The 17,737-nt window shown below is 39.6% G+C and overlaps 2 protein-coding genes across 3 annotated transcripts in view; both read right to left on the reverse strand.

Moving 5' to 3' along the window:
- Positions 1-6,735, reverse strand: part of LOC141806691 (pleckstrin homology domain-containing family G member 3-like) — a 37,651-nt gene extending 30,916 nt beyond the window's left edge. For both annotated transcript variants that reach the window (XM_074692330.1, XM_074692331.1), the window contains exon 1: positions 6,542-6,735. The gene's annotated coding sequence lies outside the window, so the exon portion shown is untranslated. The remainder of the gene's footprint in view (positions 1-6,541) is intronic.
- A 1,798-nt stretch (positions 6,736-8,533) lies between these two features.
- spint1a (serine peptidase inhibitor, Kunitz type 1 a) lies at positions 8,534-16,258 on the reverse strand. The gene is made up of 10 exons (XM_074692065.1): positions 15,463-16,258; positions 14,756-14,913; positions 14,462-14,603; positions 12,193-12,360; positions 11,700-11,744; positions 11,144-11,275; positions 10,957-11,007; positions 10,672-10,842; positions 9,581-9,640; positions 8,534-9,458 (listed from the first exon to the last, which is right to left on the reverse strand). Exons 1-10 carry the CDS (start codon positions 15,866-15,868, stop codon positions 9,274-9,276), a joined length of 1,518 nt encoding a protein of 505 aa, XP_074548166.1. The 5' UTR covers positions 15,869-16,258; the 3' UTR covers positions 8,534-9,273.
- Positions 16,259-17,737: the final 1,479 nt, after the last annotated feature.

Consider the following 17,737-nt stretch of genomic DNA (forward strand, 5'->3'; position numbering starts at 1 on the left):
GTGGAAAGAGAGGAGGAAAACAAACATGCATACACGTGTCAGTTTATCGAGGCTGGTAAACTTACCGAGGACGTTTCTATTTATTGTTCAGTCAATCGATTTAGTGATTATCGTGACAGGCCTAAATACATCAGTCGTGCACGACAGACCATAACAACGAAAATACTAGCTGTGCAAGTCCCCTACTTTTTTAAAAACCTTCTGTGTTTTTATTCAATGTGTTGAGTAAAAGTTTGAAATAAACCCATGTCACATCAAAACTCAGCTCTCATGACAGTCACACTGCCCTGTGACATTACAGGGTCACCAGTGGCATGTATTATCGTAATCCCTCATGCCAGGCTGCTGCTCCGTTAATGATGGATTGTGTCCCCTCAGAGAAGCAGCGCTGCAAGGTTTTTCACATCACTGCCTCTGTGGCTCCTTAAAACAAATTAACATGGTAGACTATGCATGAGAACTTGTACTCTGTGATTCCTGGTGAGCCTCCGGCCTTTTAAACGTCGCATTCTTGGGCCAGCTAGATCAGAGAAAGTACGAATTCTTCAGGGATTAGGATGGGCATTGTTCTGGCCACTGTGCCGAGCTGACAGCCAGGCCAGGCGAAGCCAAACCTGAGCCCAGTGGCAGGAGTTTCACCAATTAAGATGTTCAGGAATGCAGGGAGAGAAATCCCAGAGCTGGATCCACACCAGGAGCTCTGCAGCAGCAGCATGAGGCTGTTTACTGGACACGAGAGGCAGGGACCAGGAACCTTTTATTTCTGCCCACATCAGATCACAACAGGTGAAACAGTAGTCCAAAGCAATAGGGATGGGACAAAAAAATCAAAATACGATATATCAGGATTTTTTGTTTGACAGTATCAAAATTGAGATTTGTCAAAAAAACTTTTTTTCAAATTCAAATTCTTTGTTTCAGTCTTTGTTTACAAACTGGAATGGAAAAAGTTACCACTTTTCTCCAGAAGAGGGTGAAATGTTTCTCTCTGATTCATGAGAATCAGAGAGATTCATGATGTATATTTTATGGGAAAATATGGCTCCTGATATAGCCTGTAGACATTATCATCATTATCTAACTTTTTTACATGGTCTGGTATAAAAAAAAGCAAACTAAAAATCACCAAAATTGTAAAGAACTGCAATTCAAATCAAATTGGCACCCCGAAAATCGTAATTGAATTGAATTGTGAGAATAGCATATCGTTCCAGCCTTAAAAAGTAACCTGGACTCTGGACTCAGAAAAAAACTGTTTTTTTTTTGTTTTGTTTCGTTTTCTTTTTGTAGTGGGACACACATTTGTTTCTATCCCTTTATGATATTCTAATGGTAACAGGTGCTGAAGCAGCAAGTTACATGACAATTCTACAATCAGGGTAAAGAGGTTGAAGACTTTAAGCTGATGGAAACAGGTATTAATAATTCAAAAATAGAAAAAAAACCTTAATATTCAGGGGTTGAAATGTTTTTTATGACGAGAATCATTGCAGCATATTTACTCACAACTCCAGGCTGTAACCAAATTTCACAAGAATTGATGTAAACATGCAAATCACTGATTTAAAACTTCTAAAGGCCATAGGCTAATTCTAAGCTAACTGAAGTGTAAAGATTTGAAGAATCTCAATATGAAAAATAAAAACTCTACAAACTTGCACTGTTTTCCTCAAAATGTGATTCATTAAATTCCCTTACCATTTCAAAACTTGTTATGTGAACATCAAAAATCATTTTTCTCAACTTTGATCTGACTGAGATCAAGTTTAAGGAGACAGAAAATCCCCTTGGATCCACAGATTTCCTCTCAGTCATAGCAGCTCTGTTGCAATGACATTCTTTGAGAGTGAAGCCTCCTCAAAAGGTCTTTGACAAGGCCCGGCCAATTGATTCTCAAGTGGCGGGTTAGTCCGTGTAAGCTGCAGGAGAAGTATACATGTCCAGGGTCAGCCTTTGAACTTGTGTTTGTGAACAGTGAACTAATAAAATCCTCTGAAAATCCCACCCACCGTGACCTCTGAGCTAACCCCGCTTAATGACCAGACTGAGACTACGGTAAGCTTTCTTTCACCGAGGGGCTAGACGAAGAGTGAGGGCTCAAACTGTGACATGATGTTGATGTCTGCGTTTTATGAAGGTTGTCCAGGGTCTTATCAAAAGCGTTTGGTCGGTGCAGAAAATGGATCGAGTGGAGAAAGTGAAAATATTTTTAAATGTTTGCAGGATTCAGTGACGCTGCATTACCCATAATCCTAACACATCTGGTAAGACCTCAACAATCATAACTCATTAACTTTCCTCCTGTTTGCTGACATATGGCAATCCCAAATCCTTGTTTTCCTAAGGAGGGGGCACAGCTAGATTTCAGATCCTAAAGAAAACACTAAGCACAGGCTAACATTCAGGCCACGCTGGCCACCTGTGCTTGAACTAGCTGCTACTTCACACAAATGGACAGCATTTGGTTCCCACAGCTGATGACTGCACTACCCGCAGCATGAACCTCCCCGCATGGGAATCTGCAACTTGCCCCTTAATTGAAGACAGATGCAACAAGAGCCAATTTGATGGTTGTTAAAAGAAAGAGCTGCAATGGATCGCTTCTTCAGATGGACTGATAAACTTCCTTGTTCCTCTAATTGCCAGGATTTGCACTGATCCAGACGGTCAAGGCCTGAATTCCTCCTTTTTAAACACAACAAACAGATGACGATGTAGGGCAGATGCTGGAAGGAAACGACACACTCAGATGTATTCAGTCCTCACCAAGGTTATAATACTTAACTAAAATGAGACTTGAAACGAAAACTAAAATTTAAAATACATTGCAGTTAACTCAAACTAATAAAAACTAGAAAAGAAAACGACAACGATAAGTAAACTGTAACTTAATCTTGTGTTCACAAAACTAACTGAAACTAACTAAAATTATAGACAAAATGTCCTTAGTTATAGTTTCTGACAATATTGATAGCCTTTAGGTTTTAAATTAATCTGACACATTTTCCCAACCAATTTTATGACAGTTTCCGGCAGTTGTCAGCGCCGTACGGCACCATCACAGCGATGTACTGGGACGTACTTGTTTACTGCACTGACTGGCTGTGCGCTGTGCTGCGACAAAACGTAGTGGAGAAATAAATCAGAGCATCGGTAATAGTTTAATTTCATGTGAGTCTGACTAATTGTATTTGTGTCTGTCTTTATTGTTCCAGAGTCCAAGTTTCTAAGTATTTAAGCTCATATTATATTGTTTTATATTGTTTATGTTTGTATTATTTTAATGTAATTTATGTTAACATTATTTCTATATGATTTATGTTTATATTTAATATTAAGTTTGTTATTTTCATGTGTTTAAGGCAGCTGTCAACAGTTCAGTATCAGCATTGACTGAGCAGTGAGCACTATGTTGGACTTGAAAATAAACAGCATCACAAAATATTTACTCTGACCTTTTTGAATCCTGCACCTGGTTAATAAGGTATGAAAAAAACTAAAACTAAACTAAAACTAAGCCTTGTTGCAAAAATTAAAACTAAATAAAAACTAGAATGCCCGCTCTAAAACTAATTAAAACTAAACTGTAATGAGAAAAACAATGACAAAACTATTATAACTTTGGTAGTCACCACAAATGTGTTAAAAGCTTTACGAAGAGAAACACCCACAGACAAACCTTGAAGCAAGACCTCGGGCCTGACATGCTCAAAGACAAGTGTCCTCCAGTGGGTTGTGTACATTTTTTCAACTACTGACAGTCGGTCAAGGTTACGGGAGAAGTGAAACCCCTGAGTGTGTCAGTGTGAGGAAGGGGAATAAACACCAGACTCCTGCTCTTGGGGAGACTTGCCACCGTCTCTGTCTCTTCAGGAAGGATACAGAGAAGTCAGTGAGCATCTGACAACGCTAACTTCATGAAATACCAAAACGACTGCCAAGGAATGACCTGTTTACACGTTTTGTTGATTCCAGAGAAAACCTCCATCTACAAGCTTCCAGCCCTGATGCTCACAGGTTGTTTAAAGGCCCAAACAAGCATCCAAATACAAAACAGGAACCTTAATCTAATTCTTGCAACTAATAGCAGCAGCAGGGATAGATTTTTCCTCATTAGGCACAAGTTGATGGGAGAAGAAGCTATAAATAGTTCAGAGAATTCCTGGAGCACTTCTCCCTCTCAGCCAGAAACCCACCACATTATGTTGCATTCACTGTCTGGCCCTGAAAGCCCCCCTAAAAAGGGCATCTGGATGTATGACATAAGCCCCCTGGGAAGTCTCAAGTCAGACAAATTGGTGCAGATCGCTATGAGACGGATGTTTACGTTCAGAACAAATAAAAATCCAACCTGGCATGGTAGGCAGAAGACCAGGCTCCAACAGGCGAACTAAGACAGACTCTTTATTATTTCGGCAACGGTGCCATGTTTATCTTACAAGACCTCTCCCTCACCCTCTAACCCGGTCTACCCCAACAAATAATATCCCCTGACAAACCGGCTTTCTGTGAGCGCCCTCTTTCCCACATTACTCCTGCAGTTTGTCCCCTGACAAACAGGCCTTAAGAGATGAACAGCTTTTCATTCAGTGGGGAAAACAATAAACCCGCTCAGCCCTGCTTCATCTCAATCCAATCCACAGCTTCCACAAAAAGGGCCGCCCTAACCCATGACTCCCCACAGACACTCAACATATGAGCCTCTTATTTTAGTTCAATGCGTTCTGAGCACGCTGCTTAGATGTGGCGATAAGTGATCCATCCTGATGAACACCCTCAAGGCACTGTGAGGAGGCTTGCCCATGTGGTGCGCGTACACCCCAGCCAAAATAGCCCTTAATGGGAGAATAATCACTCCCTGCTGTGCTGGAAAAGGAGAAAGAGCAATTTTCACCTTCCAGTCAGTGACCTTTAACCACAGAATGCATACCTGGCAAGAGAAGCTGGCAAGTGCCATCTCGACTGGCAAATGACGGGCAAACGCCTCCAGTTCTTTAGCATCAGAGATGGCAGAGGTCAGATAAGGAGTTATTGAGGAAGTAAACCTTCATTGTGTCCTGCAGGGTCTGAAAAGGAGTTTAAAAAGTTGTCGAGTAACACTAGATGTGAAGTCTTCAAATAGAATTGGAGTGTGTCCATTTAAAGGTGCAATGCAACACATCTGCAGGCGAACAGCTCCCTTGTGCCTTGTGGCGACGTGTTAACATCATAACAACAAAACCAGAGTCAGACCTCCCTCGGGTGTCTGGAATGCTGGACCACTTACAGCCCACACTCTTCACTTAAACAAACACAACGTCACTTTCAAAGTGTAATCCTATCTGTGACTTGAAAGTTATAGGAAATATGGTTCCCAAGCAACACTAAATCAGCATCACTTCACTGACTAAACAATACTATTATAAAAAGCCCAGATGCAAGTTTTTAAAGTTATGAGGTTTCTATAGATGAAACCAACCTTGAATTTTGCAGCCATGGTAATTTTTCGCACAGCTGCAGACTAGGGAGGAACGGATAAAGCGCCAACTCTGAGATCCAAGACACACTTGGCCAGTTTCCTGTCTGGACCACCTTGAAGAGAGCACCGTTCATTGCATTTAGACAACATTTATCTGAGATGAAGTTGAGACCGTATTGTCTGAGAGGTCAAGTGAGGTCAAATGAGAAGAAAATAGAACTTTTCACTGATAATTGATTGATTTTGTTGCATTCTTCTTCATCAGCTGGTGGGGAAAGTCACTGACCTATGAACAGGCTGCATTTAAAACCTCACTGTGTCTCAATGGGGTGCTCATTAGAAAAAACAATTAGGTTTCCCGGGGCCAAGTATGGGCCCCATGGGGGGGATAGATGGGACACAAGCAAAGGGGAAATAACAAATGATTCAAGTTGAGCAAGGAGGTTAGTTTGTCACACACAGATAGGTCAGACCTCAGTGCTCATGTGGAAAATTGTCATCCTCTTCAAAAAAGATCAGGAAAAACACAGACTCCAGCAGCTGATCAAAGTTCAGTCAGCACAGAGGGTTTTTTACAAAGACAAACACGACTTATCTGACTGAAACTCCTGTCCCGTGCATGGGATATAGATTGGAAGTTGTGAAATAAAAGGAAGACAAAAAGCTCGTCACATCTAAATGCAATAACTCTATCAATGCACGGTCAATGCAAGGAAAGAAGTGCTTATTAAAAAGAGTGTGCTAACGTTTTTCATACGAAGACTTAAAAACGCGTGTTTCTACGAGGTGCAATGTACATACACATATATGTAGACGTGTGTCATTCTGCTTGGAGTTTACTTTTTTGTTGATAGTCATTTTACATCTTTGACCGTTTTATAAGGATGGCTGAGGACATGCCTGACAAAGCAAATAATTGTGTTTTTGCCCACTCAAAGTCGAAGACATACGAGCAATGCCAATAGAAAAAAAAACCGCCAAAGGAAACTAAATACAGTTAAACCCAGAGAAACCTGCATCAAAGCTAAGTCCAAATAAGCTAAAACGTGTTAATGTTATCTAAAAGCAGTTCACGTTACTCACCAACTTCGCCAACTTCTTTCGTGTCGACTGTTGTCCACGGTCGAAACTATTTTTCTGCTGCTCCTTGCCGTTATTGATAAAGTTACTCCCGTAGTTTCATCTTTTCACATGTTAAAAACTTCTCAAGCTCACAAACCCCTGCGTAAGTCATCGGCTCTAAATGCGTCCGACAACTGAATCGTGTTGCATCTTTGAAGAACTGTGAAGACTGGCGCTGCGTTCAAGTCGTGTCCGATATACAGAAACTACAAATGAGAAGCGACTGCTCAGCGATGTAAACATAAAGAGGGCCTCGTCGGATGGTGGCAAATCTAGTCGAGAGATGCGTGTCTAATTTTTTATCTCTCCTTTATTGATCTCTTTTTTCAAAACGTGTCTATAAGCTGAGGATACGTAATGTAAGAAGTCTTGGTTGTTTGGAATTTCTAATTTACTAGGAGCTCGTGAATGCACCAAAGGACCGCCTGTTTTTGACATGCCACTGGTTGTTTGGTGAGTAAATCGATTTCTCATATGAACATCTGTCCTTCATATGCAGAATTTTCTAACTTAACAATTTAATATTTTTGAAGTGAGATTAAAAAAAAATCTAGTGAAATGGATATCTCCTTTCAACGGGCTTTGTCATGTATGCAAATCAATGACAGGCCAGTGAAAGGACATAACAAATGGTAACCCCGTCAACTAACATTTATGACGGCCAGGTCAGTAAATTTGGGGGCTCACAAAGAATGGCTCTAGAGAATCAATTGGCTGGATGCTAATTTAAGTGTTGCTTATTAAACAGAGAGCGGCGCTTTTGCTTTGCACCACCCCCCTCTGTCCTGCTCTTTATGTCTCTTGAAAGATTCCCATTCATGTAGAATGAAGAAAACAATATGCTGGACGACTTAGTGATAGAGTGACCAGCTGAAAACACTGCTATAGCAGTGTCCATGCACGAGAGCTTTGTTAGGCTAAGCTTGCTCCTTCAAACATATTGTATCACTTTAATGGAATCGATTGTGGAAATAAAATACAGTTTAAATTATTCCAAATGAAAGAAAGATGTTTAAAAAAGTTAAGTTTTTGTTGTCTCTTATAATTCCTTTGTGTCTGCACAGTGCAACAGTTTTGAAAAACAAATAATTCAACGTCGCCATCTGGTGGTCATATGGGGAAGTGTCTGTGAAAGGTCAGGGCTGGCGTCTGCAACATGAATGCTGAGATAAGATAAACCTTTATTAATTCTCTGGGGGAATTTTCATGTTTTGTCACACTTGTAATAATAAAATATGACCCATAAAGAGAAAGATATAATTAAAAAAATCCTTTAAAAATAAACTATTCAAAGTATTAAAAGAAGTGAAGAAATAAATTACCAAGAATTTCATTACCCATGTGCTTCTTATGAAGGTTATGAATCCAGGCTCCTGTAAGGAACTTTTCATTCATGTTGTCCTTGGCATCCCTTAAGGATACAGTGGTAGGTTTCATTCCTTTGCTGATCTTATCTTGTACATGTTCGGGTTTTGTTTCCTGACTTAAGTGATAAACCACTTTTTCAAACAGTCCAGTTTAACACTCATAATAAAAAGTTGTTTTGTCTTCAGTGCACTGTAAATTGTCTCACCTGACAGGCATTAAAAATAGTTTTCTAAAAAAAATAGCTAATCTTGTTGACTGTTCTGGTTTGCTTTTTGGGCACATAAAGAAGCAACCATATGATGTTTAATCTGTTTCATACCCTGCTTATATATTACTATATGGAACAATATGTGTTAATGAATGATCAGAACTGCTGAACAGAACCATACTGCGACAGATTCACATGTTTGCTGAACTAGTTCAGCCTCACCACAGCCCTGGACAAAGTGTGACTGGGTTTACAGCATTGCAGTTTGACTGAATTTAATTTTTTTAACAAGTGGACATCTTCCACATGACAAAACTCCCCAGGGCATCTTTTTTAGTTAATATTTTTATTTCATACAAACAACACAATATTGTCAGAGTTATAGGAATACCTACATCAGGTCATATATACAAAGTTTAAAAATTGAAAATTCAACATTGTGACTGCTTTATATTTCCATAAGCATCATTGAATGTATGCACTGCACCTGTTCTAAAAACACTGAAGAAAATCATAACAAAATAAGCTTCTTGTGAAAAACTATACTTTCTCACAACTCTAAGTTTATATATACAACATTAACGATGTATGTGTAATTCACTGTAACATGGGTGTTCAACCAAATAAAAAATAACAAAGTGACAAAGTGGAAACGCTCATGTGGTATGATTCAGGAAGACGAAGCATGGGAGTCTTGACTTTGAAGTAACAGACCAATGTGGAACTTTTGACAGTTAAGGGTCTGGCATACAGCAAACAGGAAAAACATGATGAACTCAGACTCATACACTGGGAAGAAAGTGTCTGTTATCCAGTGGTCATCTACCTCTGCACTACTGAAAAGCCTTCCCTTTGAACCTGAGTACAAACTAACATCCAACAGCCTTTTTGAATAGGTCACGGCATAAAAACAAGCTAAAATTCAAATCTCACAATATCACATTTCATTATTGAAGGCGGTCTGCCCTCAGTGTATATCACCCTTACAAAACACATCCATATATGGACGAATAAAATCAGATCCCCTCCAGTCAACACAGCGTTTCCTCTCATCAACCTGAGTTTGATCAGTGATAGAATGCGGCAGCATGAGGGTCAAAGGTCAGGGAGTGGGGGGTCAGATGGGCTTGGTGGTGCTGTTGTAGACCAGACGCTCTCTGTCTTCGAAGCTGACTGGGGCGTTATTGACGGCCACACGTTGGTGTTGTTGAGATTTCTTCTTTCCCTTCACAAGGCAGAACACCAGGATGCCCAGCAGGATGAGGATTGCCAGACCCAGGAGGGCTGCTATTGCAATAATACCTGACAAATCAAATAAAGTGCAGGTTTCAGAAGTCAGTAACACACATAAAAATAAATTTTAGTTATTTCAACTTGAAGCAGATGTATTTTCAATCCAACTCTACAGATAAACGTTAATATACCTGTCTGGCTTTCAGACACTCTCCTTTCAAATTCATTCTTTCTTGCAAACACGTCCTTTTCTGAAAAGATAAAACATTTGTTTGAAATTTTGAATTTCCACAAGAAGACCATAAAACATAAAAGTAGGCATGCACATATTTCTGGAGACAAAGTGAACCTGCAATAACTTATCTTGGCCACTTGAGAGTGTAATATCAACCTTCCCCTTTAATTAACGTTGCATGTTGTTCCTAGTAGCAGCAGCAGGGCATCTTAATCTGTGTTCTTAGATTGAGACGAGTAATTTTAAACAACCTACGACTTTGTGCCACTAAGATTTTAATCTCAACGAGGCTTTTTAGGTGGTTAAATAAAAAATAATCATACCATTTTAACAGTTAAAGCTTTCTGTTCCAGTTATCACCTCTGCCGAGGAGGTTATGTTTTTGGGAGAGTTTGTCTGTTTGTCTGTGAACAACATAACTCAAAAAGTAACAAACAGATCTTTGTGAAATTTTCAGGAAATGTTCAAAATGGGATAAGGAAAAAGTGATTTAATTCTGGAGGTGATCTGGATCACCATCTGCATCCAGGACCTATTTAAAGGATTCTTTATCAATGTGAGATAGGGCTGTTTTCACCATATGTGTATATAACTCTGCCATAAATGGTCGGATTGCTTTGCAAAACAACACAAGACAAGGTCACCATAATTTCTGACAGATGAAAAAGTAGGATCCAGATCCTGGCAATATCTGGATACTAAGATCCAGAATATAAAATATGTACTTGGTCATCATAATTTTTATCACTGTCAGGTAACAAATTATCGTACACACCTGAGTGCTTTTCTAGTCACATGTTTATTTACACATGGCACAGAAAAGACAAGTGCTGACAATCTCAATAGCAGTTGCCAAAGATGCACGCCAAAACAAAAACCCTTTCATCAAGAAATTGAAGCAAAAAACATATCTGAGGATGAAAATAAGCTGACTGCATCTGCTAAGTGTGAGAGATGCCTAGGATGTGTGAATTGAAAATACAGTTATGAGTTCCAAGGTACCTACCTATATCAGCAAAATTTCCACCAAGCATTACTAAAACCCACCTGTTACATCTCCGCAAAACTTCATACAAGCGTGGTTGGAGTCAAATCTGTTCTCATTTCCTTGGCAGCCACCGTAGTTGAAGCGGAAGCAGGCCTGATGTACAGGGTTGTAGTACCATTTGGTGATACTGTCTCTGCAGTTTCCTGTTTCAGGAACTTCTGTACACCTCACTGAGAATCACAAAAAGGGGTAAATTGTATTACTAGATGGTAGAGGTTGAGAGATGTGAGAGTGTGATTGGTCATGGTGACATAAACAAAAACAGGGGTGCAGTTCTAAATCACCTTTTTGTTCATTCACTGGAATCTGCAGGAGGATACGGAACTTGTTGTCCACTGATAGATACACAGAACATAGTTCATGTTAGTATCTCTTTCAAGGAAACATTTTATCAGTGTAACGTCAATGCTGGATTTATTACTCCATGAGTCCACAGGAAAATGAGATCTAGTTTGCATAGCCACTGCTTACAGTCCTCGCACTTCAGCTCATCTGAACCGTCACTGCACTGTGGGCTTGCATCACACTCCAGACCAGGATCCAAGCAGCAGCCATTTTCACAGGTGAACTGCTCTGTGGTACATGGGGCGCCACACTTTTCTACTGTGGAACAAAAACAAAGGACAAATAATGACTTAGACATCACCTCAAGTGTTTTCTTAAAGCAGCCACTGTAAAAAAAAAAAAACACAAAGTCTCACTAAAACCAGAGAGTGCATTAGCTTTAAAGTGCTTTTACAGCTACTTTCAGCTCATTTTTGTGCTTTTGCTTACTTGTTGCTTACTTAATAGAATAAAATCTACAGAATACAATAGAAATGCAATAATAAAAAATACAGTGAGTAGTACAGTGGATACAATGAATAAGTACCATAAATAAATAAACACAGTTGCAGTAAATTACAGATTAACTATCAGCCCAGCTGATATGTGTGATATGCACTGAAAGGTTTCTGTAATTCACTTTGCAAATATGTCATACATACATATTTCAGCAGCAGATGTACGATATTTAGAGTTCACCTACCTTTGTCTGGAATTGGCAAACCTCGGCCAGCTTTAGAACTCTTTTCTGTATTAAAAAACAAAAAAAGTAGCGTTAATAATCCATCATTTAGAGAAAAGTGAAACATTCAGGGTTAACAAACAGAAACTCCAGGAAGGAAATGACCCAGTTGTGGGCACATTACCCACATTGATAACTGTCGTTTGTACGGTTCAGGCTTGAGAACGATTGAAAAACAAGATCATGCACTCATGAGAACATTTAAGAGGTGCTAGTTGTGACATTTTATCAGCCTCAGACAGAGCTAGTTTTTCAGCAAACTTAATGTAACCAGGGAGACATAAAAAAGCCAGTTAAAAAATATACACATATATAAGGTCTAATGTCACAAAGGGACCTTTCTGTTTCATTATCACTGCTTCAGTGTAAATATTTCCACATAAGAATACAGGTAGTGTAACATGGAATATGAAACCTTTGAAAACTCATAAACAAAAGCACAGGGTATAGATACCTGAGCCATAACAGGCGTTGGTGCACTCATCCTTTGAAAGATAGTTGTTGAGATTCTCCCTGCAGCCCCCGAACATGAACTCCTCACACTTCTCAGACGCAGCATTGTAATGCCAGCGAGGAAAGGAACCACGACACGGCCCTATCTTCATGGGAGCCATGCAGTGGTCTGATGGGAAAACAGGAAAATCATCAACTACAGATTTTATTCCACTCCCTGAAAAACGGAGATAATTTCGTTCAAGTCACTCCAAATGTCACTCATCATATTATCACAGATGCTGCTGTGAAGAGTTTGAAGTAAACAGGCTGCAAATAATTCAGATGGCTCAATTTGACCAAGAACAAGACCACCAGCAAGTGCTGCTTAAGGAGAGCACAGCTACTTAGTCGATACACAGGATGCAAAGATCACACCAAATATATTTCTCAAATAATTTCTAAACACATTCAACAATCCCAGTCTTGGCTTTGATTCCACTTCCAATCAGACGACACAGCAAATTGCCATTATGAAGGGGAATTCACTTATTCACTCACAGGTTTATAGTACTTCATCTGAGACGTCATGCACTTGGTTTTAGTTGGAAAGCGACTAACTGATGGCTATCTGGTTACAGCTTATCGTCACTGTCTGTGTTCTGTGTAAAGCTATCTTCTTCAGTGGTTTGCATTCATACAGTTAAACAATACCCTTGTATTGTGCTCCAGATAACTTCACAAGACACTTGACATTGCCACGTTAGTTGCTTAAAAGCAATAAACCACAGTGAATCACCTTTTTTACTTCTGTCTGATTTCTGAAACCAGAAGCGGTGGACTTCTCGTCTCTCGCTTTTCTAAACTTCCTGCATCTGGTGTCTGTCTCGTGAGTAGACAGACAGAGACAGTGACACACAAAGTGGTTCTACACTGAATTATGAGACTTAAAAAGAAAGAGGTGATGTGCTCTATAACCAAAAAGATCAAGCCGTATCAACTGTCAGCTTATGGTCAATGATGCAAATTCTAGTCAGTACAGGCTGCAGATAGCAGAAATATTAATGTGCCAAGGTTGTCATGTTTCAAGCAGACTTGCTCTTCATCTTGTCATCAACAGCCTCATGCGTTAAATTTTCTGCTCTTTGGAGCCCTGCAGTGTGTGAGCCTAACTTTTCTCAGTTTTCAGTTGTTTTAACTGTCCCTTCACAGCTGCAGTGGAAATAAGGCGACTTTGACGTGTGGAGTCACTGCCATGCCCCTTCCACTGAAACACATTCCTAACACGATTCAGGACACAAACTGTTAATCAGTAACTGAGCCAACAAGTGGTTTTGGAGTCCTTTAGTATGGCAGTCCACATTATCCCTGCAAATTCAACCATAAGGAAAGAAAGAAAATTAAATAATGAATCATAAAGACTTTCAATCAATACAGAGGAGGATCATGGAGGTGACTCGCTGTCTTGTTTGTGCAACTCAGGCTGAAACCAGAATGACAGGTTTCGTTGAGTCGGGGGAGGAGAGAGTGGGATGGTTGAAGTGGGAAAAAAAAGCACTACTCACTTCCGTTTCTGTAGAAACTCCAGACATAAACGTTTAATGTTGAGGGAGCTTCACCGCAGCTGTCTGTGTGGTTTGTAATGGAAGTGATTCTGAACGTGACAGCGGGACTGATCAAACAGCTGCCTCACAATAAAGATACAACTAGTTTTAAATTTCTAAAGCGTTTCACCCGAACAATAACAGAGAATGTGCTCTAATCTTAAGAACATGAGCTTTTATCCCTCGATCTTACCACTAACCACTGTTTCATCATTCAGTCCAGAGGAATTAGACAAGCATGCCTGGGCAGGTTTAATCACAACTAACATGGAAGAGCTCACGCTTATTCCAAATGCTAAATGACGTATGGAGTTCCTTTTAACCAGGAAAAAAAAAGTTATGCAATTCTGAAATGTCATCAAACAATACGGGGGAGGGCACTGTCCTCCTTTATCTTTGTCCCAACACCAAACACAAAGCAGGTGACTCTGATTAAGTCAAAGAAATGTCAACACACACAGTGGACACATGACTCATGTTTACCCCTGAAACTCCACCGTCTGCCAAGTCGCCCTCTTTGAGCCCAATAATTAAAAGAAACTAACATACAGCAGCCAGTATTAGATGTGGTTTGTTTATTTCTGATTAAAGCTTTGGCTATCAGGATGACATGTTCTTCTTGAAAGTTTTTTTTTTTCAAATGTGTTTAAAATGAATTAGTATTTGTAACTGATGCCAGAAACTTACGCTCAGACTGCTCCGGTGTCAGGACCAGGACGGTGACTTTGGTGGAGTCTGACTGGCCGATGGTGTCTGTGACAGTCAGCTGGAACTTGTACACCCCAGATGTCAGATTGGAGACGATAATCTGGTCATCAAAGTTGGTTTTCTAAAAGGATTGAAAAGGCAGAAGTTTGTCATTACCCATGAATGTGAATTTTGAGAGTAGATTTAGAGACACAATAAGAGTTATTCAACTTGACATTTCCTGGAATAAAGACAAGGGTAAGGTGGGCTCTGTGTTGTAATCTCTGTACTCACTGTAATAACTGCATATTGATATCCTGTGAGCATTTGCCACTGGTAGGATGCGATCCCCTTGTCATCTTTGCTCTTTATACCATTCAGTGTTACTGCATCCTGGGGCTGAACCACACGATCCTGGCCGCCGTTTGCGATGGGTGGATGGTCTGAATCATCTTGAAAGGAAAAGAAGCAGAAAAGAATCAGTGTGTGTCAAATCAAGCCAAGTTTTGCAATTTTTTTTTGCGAAGTGTCAGTAATGAATACTACTGGAACTCTTGAGGAGGCACGGGCGGGAGGAGAAACCTGAACCAGGGGGTCATAATGGTCCTGCATGTGTGAACATGCTGGATTGAAGGCTTGTGCCCCAAATCTGTGGTCTCATATATTCTGATTACAAACTGGGTTTTACTACAAACCACAAAAGCATTTAAGAATAACTTACAAGTTTACTTAAGTCTTCAAGCAAAGATTTGTAAAGCCTAAGTGTCCAGATGGGGCTCCTTTAGAGACACATTTCTTTAAAACTTTTACCCCTAGACAAGAATGCTGGTAATTTAATCATTGAGTATGACAAACCACAGTGTTTTCTAAAATTAAAGTAAAATCTCCCCGTCCATCAGCAGGGAGCCAAACTGCCTTAACAGATCGCCTTGATAAGAAAAACAACAACATGCTAATGAACTTAATGTGATAAAATTTATAAAGGGAGTTTCTTTTCTTACCTGGGGGGGTATCCACTTGTAGATAACTCTCATACACAGAATCCAAGATGTAACTCATGTATCCTTTCTTCCTGACAAAGCGGCACACATACTTCTTTTTGTAGAGGCAGTCAAAGAGAAAGCAGGAGCTGACCAAGCCCTCCTCTGCTCCTTTCTCCATGAAGGCGACGTTGCACCGCGGCTCTTTGCAGCACGCGCTCACGCAGTCTTTGTATCGATCCAGTTTCGGTGATGAAATGAAGGTGGCCCCGTCTTTCACAGACTCGTCCGCATCGAGAATAAAATCCTCCTGGCCTGGTTTAAACTTGGCCAGGCATTCCTCTCCAGCCTGGCCTGAAGTGGAGCCTAAAAGCAATAAAAGGAGCAGCACAGACGCTCCGTGTCGTCCTTTCAGGTGGGGAAACATTTCAAAAGTCCTGTTTATATTTCAGCGCTAAAAAGAAAAACCAAGAGAAGCACCAGGAATGTCGATTAGGTTGGTGAAAAAAATGTGAATTCAGTCAAATATAAAAAAATGAAACTTCTCCCAGGTGTGTTTAGGCCCCTAAATCCCGTCTTTCTTTTCACTATTCAACCCTCAGTTAAATATCAAGATAGCGCCTGACTTCCTGCTCAGCACACACAAATGAATTAAAAACGTCCACACGGATCTACCCTCCTCCAAATCTGAGTCTCTCACGACGATTTCTCCCTCTGAAGTCGACGAAAAGTCGAGCTGTGGACGACATGACCCAGGTGAGTCACCTGAGAGAGATACAGGAAGTGAAATTCCACTCCCGAGTCACCACTCCCTTCTGCTGTTATGTGTCGAGGCCCCAAAACACAACAAGGACAATGCTGTGAGTGCTGTGACTGTTTGAATGTGAAGCATCATTGTTAATACATAAAGGCATGAACAGTATTGCACCTGTTTGATACTGGGAGCTGGTTTCACAAAGCGTTTTTCTCCTGCATTTTATTCTTATTTACTGATACAAATCTAGAATATATGTAGTAGGCTGTAATTAAGAGTGATTTATAAATATATTAATCGAAAAAAACAACAACACAGCAGTAGGTCGTCTATGATAGTACATATAGCCTACATAAAAAAAACCTAATTACATGATATTTTTTTAATTTATTCTCACTTCTCATTTTTCCTTACTCTGTTCTGTTTTTCACTCTTTCTTCCTCTTTTCTTTCCCATTTTTCCTCTATTCTCTCTCTTTTTTAATTTATAACAATAATACATATTAATCCAAGGCTTAACATTTAAATGGGCTAAATTAATACACAAAACAAGGTGAACAAACTAGGTTTAAAAAAAAAAAAAAAAAAAAAAAATATTTTAAGACTGATATTATAACTGAAGAGCTTTGTATTCTACCAAAACTTTCACCAGAGTAAATTGTTTTCCCTCTTTTTCTTTTTTAAGACTGATTGTTTTTGTCTGAACAGAGGCAGTCCATCTTGTGTATGTTTTTGGGAAACTTCTCCTTTTGAAATTGAGGTTTTTTTCTTGCCTGGAGAAGCCTCCGCAACCTCAGCACTGACCAATAAATTAGTCATGATGGAATTTCTTTCATGACAAAATAATCCTGCTTTGTCCTACATAAATAAGTGAGTATACAGTCAGGCACTTAAGGATAATGAAAATCAGTTACCCAATCAGAGTGGTAGTGGTACAACAAGCTTAACGAAGATTATGTAATAAAGTGGAATGAAAAAGTAAATGTGAAGTAAAATCAAAACTATCTTTCCACCTTGATACCAATTATACTGATTATCTTTATCATCATCTTTTTAGTTTTAATGAGATTTTTTCTCTTTGTTAAACAGGATGACTGAAGAGAGACATTAAATGTAGGGAAATATGGAGGATGGCATGCAGCCAGGAATTTCATTTTTCAAGACTTCATCTAGCACCAGTCCACACGGTGGCAGTGTGACCCCATCCAAAGCTGAACAAGCGCCTTGATGTAAACTGCTGTTTTTTTCCTCTAAGCAGTGTTAAAAAAAGGTTTTGGCTCTGTTTTTTTCTCGCAGAAAATCATTAACATGACCTATATTTCAAACTAACAGATCCTATGGTGTGTCTTCTTTTTCGTAATTGAAGTGATACTGAGGTGATTCAGGCGCTTAGTCATCCAATTCCACTATGTGGTGAGTCATTAAACCACCTATGAGGATAAAACAAGTCATAGTAGGAGTAAAAGGAAGTGGTCTCTTAAATTAGGTACGAGAGATGTAGACTGAATCATAGTTCTGCTAGGGGTTGACTGATTTTTTTATT

Source organism: Halichoeres trimaculatus, unplaced genomic scaffold (genome assembly GCF_033239565.1).
Source record: "Halichoeres trimaculatus isolate MK-OKI-2021-1 unplaced genomic scaffold, fHalTri1.1 fHalTri1_scaffold_17, whole genome shotgun sequence".
Classification (NCBI taxonomy): Eukaryota; Metazoa; Chordata; class Actinopteri; order Labriformes; family Labridae; genus Halichoeres; species Halichoeres trimaculatus.